General features: G+C 31.0%; 1 protein-coding gene across 1 annotated transcript; it reads right to left on the bottom strand.

The window, feature by feature from the left end:
* Window positions 1-207: 207 nt before the first annotated feature.
* On the bottom strand, window positions 208-2,558 carry LOC149551106 (transcription factor MYB123-like). The gene is made up of 3 exons (XM_089786677.1): window positions 2,114-2,558; window positions 998-1,127; window positions 208-788 (listed from the first exon to the last, which is right to left on the bottom strand). Exons 1-3 carry the CDS (start codon window positions 2,244-2,246, stop codon window positions 332-334), a joined length of 720 nt encoding a protein of 239 aa, XP_089642803.1. The 5' UTR covers window positions 2,247-2,558; the 3' UTR covers window positions 208-331.
* Window positions 2,559-3,149: the final 591 nt, after the last annotated feature.

The following is a 3,149-nucleotide window of genomic DNA, read 5'->3' as shown; positions in this document are numbered from 1 at the left end:
CTTCTTATTACATGATATATCTATCAATGTCAGAACCCTTGTTTTGCGTTCCATACAATTTTAACCATTCTTTCTGTGCATTTAGTTCTTTTCTCTTGGCGTTAACGAAAACTTGATATTTCTACTGTATTTTATCTCCATGTTGCCAAGAATACAAATTGTTTACAAGCTAAAAGTAGAATGACAGCCATTCAGCACAACATATCATTCTGTTAAAATTGGATACACATAGTTTCTATTCACCATTAATAGTATGGAAGCATATTTGATCCTTCCCTACATTTTTCCTTACATGCATTCCAGTTCATTTGACCAAACCCTACATTTTTCCTTACATGTATTCCAATTCATTTATCCAATCTATCTGTTGTGGGCCATTATAAATCTCATAATCTTCAAGTCTGAAATCAGATGGATCAGAAAACATATTAGAATGTGTATTTGGCATCTCATTTAGATTCAATGGATTATCTCCTCCAATGTTGATATTAATCCCCTGGAAAATCTCAGAGTTATGTGGGATTAAATGAAAGGCAGTGGGATCTGAATCATCCATAAAAAGCTTGCAAAGTGGTTTGGAGCCATAATCTTGAATACCATTATTCATGATACCTCTCACAGGTTTAGGTTTAACAATATCATCATTTTCTTCTCCACTAGAACCACATGTTCTTGCTTTTCTACTCCCATTCTTGGGACTTTCATACTTCTTTCTGAGATGGGTGTTCCAATAATTCTTTATTTCATTATCAGTTCTCCCAGGAAGCCTCCCTGCAATCAGAGACCACCTGTATATATGCATATATCAAAAACAGCCACTCTTAAATATCACATCCCAAGAAAGAAATAAGTTTGGAAAAATAAATTAACTTTCATTATTTAACATTTCTAATATAAAAATCAAGTCTTAGTATGTGATGTTTAAATCGTTCAATCAAACACAAAGATATACATGTTTTAAAATACAAATCAATAAAAATTTCATAAGAATTCAAACCGATTGCCAAGGAGCCGATGTAATCTTATTATAAGTTCCTCTTCATCACTTGAAATGTTTCCACGTTTAATATCTGGCCTGAGATAGTTCAACCAACGCAATCTGCAGCTCTTTCCACACCGATTTAAACCTGCAACCATCATTTCACCAACTTTTAAGAACATTCTCAGAAAATATCCAGAAAGAAGGCCAGAAGTTTAATGATACATTAATTACAGCAATATATGAGAGGTCTTTACTACTGTTTATCATATTAGTGTCGATTTAAGAGCTTAAACTTCTGATCATTTATATGGTTTCTTTTGTTTTCTTTTCAGTATATAATTTTTTTTTGGGTAGTTTCCTAATTTAAGAGCTAATTTGTATTTTCTTTCTATCATTCAAAAGATTTTTTCCTAGATTCGTATCAATACAAATATAAGAGTTTGAGTTTGCAGTCTGTTGGGTAATATATTCTTTCCTCTTATCTTTCAAAATTATCACTTACTTGAATATTTCTATCTAATATTTCCTATCAATCAAAAGACTTCCTCAATACATATCAGTACCCATCTTCACTTAAATAGTTTAAGATTTTTTTCTTCTATCATTCATAAGATTCTTGCAAGCGGTCAGTTAGTATTCATCAATTCATATCAGTGCCAATCTAAGGGTTTGAACTTTCCTCAGTCCATGAATATATCTACATTAGATATGATTACTTTTTCCTTTTATCATTCCTCAATACATATCTGTGCTAATCTAAGAACCTGTCTGAAAATAAACATGAAACATTACAAATATAGAAACTCCCAACATCTTTTGTGGGTTAATTGAGTGGATTCATAAGAAAAGTGAAGTTTTTCTATGGTCTATTGAAAGATTTCAATGGATCATAGATCATAGTGTATGATTTAAAATTTTGATAAAAAAAAAAGAATAGTTTCTATAACAGTTCATGAATGATCAGTCCAAAACTCATGAATGATCAGCCCAAAATTTGAAAGACTATTGATCAGTCCAAAATTTGAAAGACTATTGATCATATAGTATGATCCTAAACCTTAATAGTTAAAAATTTATATACCATCATTTCAGAAACATCTCGATAAGGACTATAGAGAAATTGAAATTTACCTGCTTTTTTGGGGAGAGATCTCCAACCACCATTTCCATGCTTTTTAATGTACTCACTCAAAATAAAGTCCTCATTGGCTGTCCAGGCCCCTTGGTTGAGGCCCATTTTTGAGCAGCAAGGACTTCTAACCATTTTTGCTGCTTTCAGCAGAGTACTATTACATATGTTGCCCTTCAATGGCTTCCTATATATAGAAAAAGCCTAGATGTTGCCTGTCATAGCACGTTAATCCTAGCCATTGATTACCACGTGAAGTATGAATTATTTAGACTAAACATTGGTATTGATATCATATTGTCATTTACAATAATAATATTAAAGTAGAGAAGTGGGCACTATACCAGTGTCACAGATTGAACTACTGGTATTTGATAAATTTGAAGAAGGAAGAAGTGGTTGGTGATCTATATATTTTTGTAGAACTCGGCACTCCACCAGTGCTAGGAAAAATAACGCTGAAGTGAAAGTGAATTTTATATGATTATATAAATTCCTCTACGAATGGGATTCATGGTTTAAAATTGAAGAAAACATATCTAGTCAAATCGTTTCTCTCACATCTATAGCAAAACATAACAAGCTGATCTAAATCTTCTTTTTCAGTAATTACTACTCTTTCTTACTCGGTTAACTTCCATGTTCAGTTATTTGTGTTCAAATTCTCTGTAGTTCATTATTTTAGTGTTACTTTTGATCAATCAACTTAACCATGGTTTAAGCCCGCACGTGGCAGGGAACATGATTACAGTCCTACGTACTATATTCTAAATTTTGTATTTAAAGATAAAAGAATTTTTTTAATATAATTTTTTCCTCAATCTTCAAATTATTGTGGTTGACTATTTTCTTCTTAAACAATAGGGTAATCGATGTTAATCTAATCAAAACCAATGCAATCAAATTATTAATGTGATCAAATGTGATCAAATTTTCTGAAATAACAGAAAAGTACTATTAAAAATATATGTGTAAAATATTAATCATATTATCAATATAAGTATGTAGAAAATTTTTTACTAAAAAAAAAATATTCAT

Source organism: Cupressus sempervirens, chromosome 6 (genome assembly GCF_028749045.1).
Source record: "Cupressus sempervirens isolate cs-2001-9-10 chromosome 6, ASM2874904v1, whole genome shotgun sequence".
Classification (NCBI taxonomy): Eukaryota; Viridiplantae; Streptophyta; class Pinopsida; order Cupressales; family Cupressaceae; genus Cupressus; species Cupressus sempervirens.
Note: the sequence above shows the minus strand (reverse complement) of the source record. Positions and strands in the feature narration are given on the sequence as shown.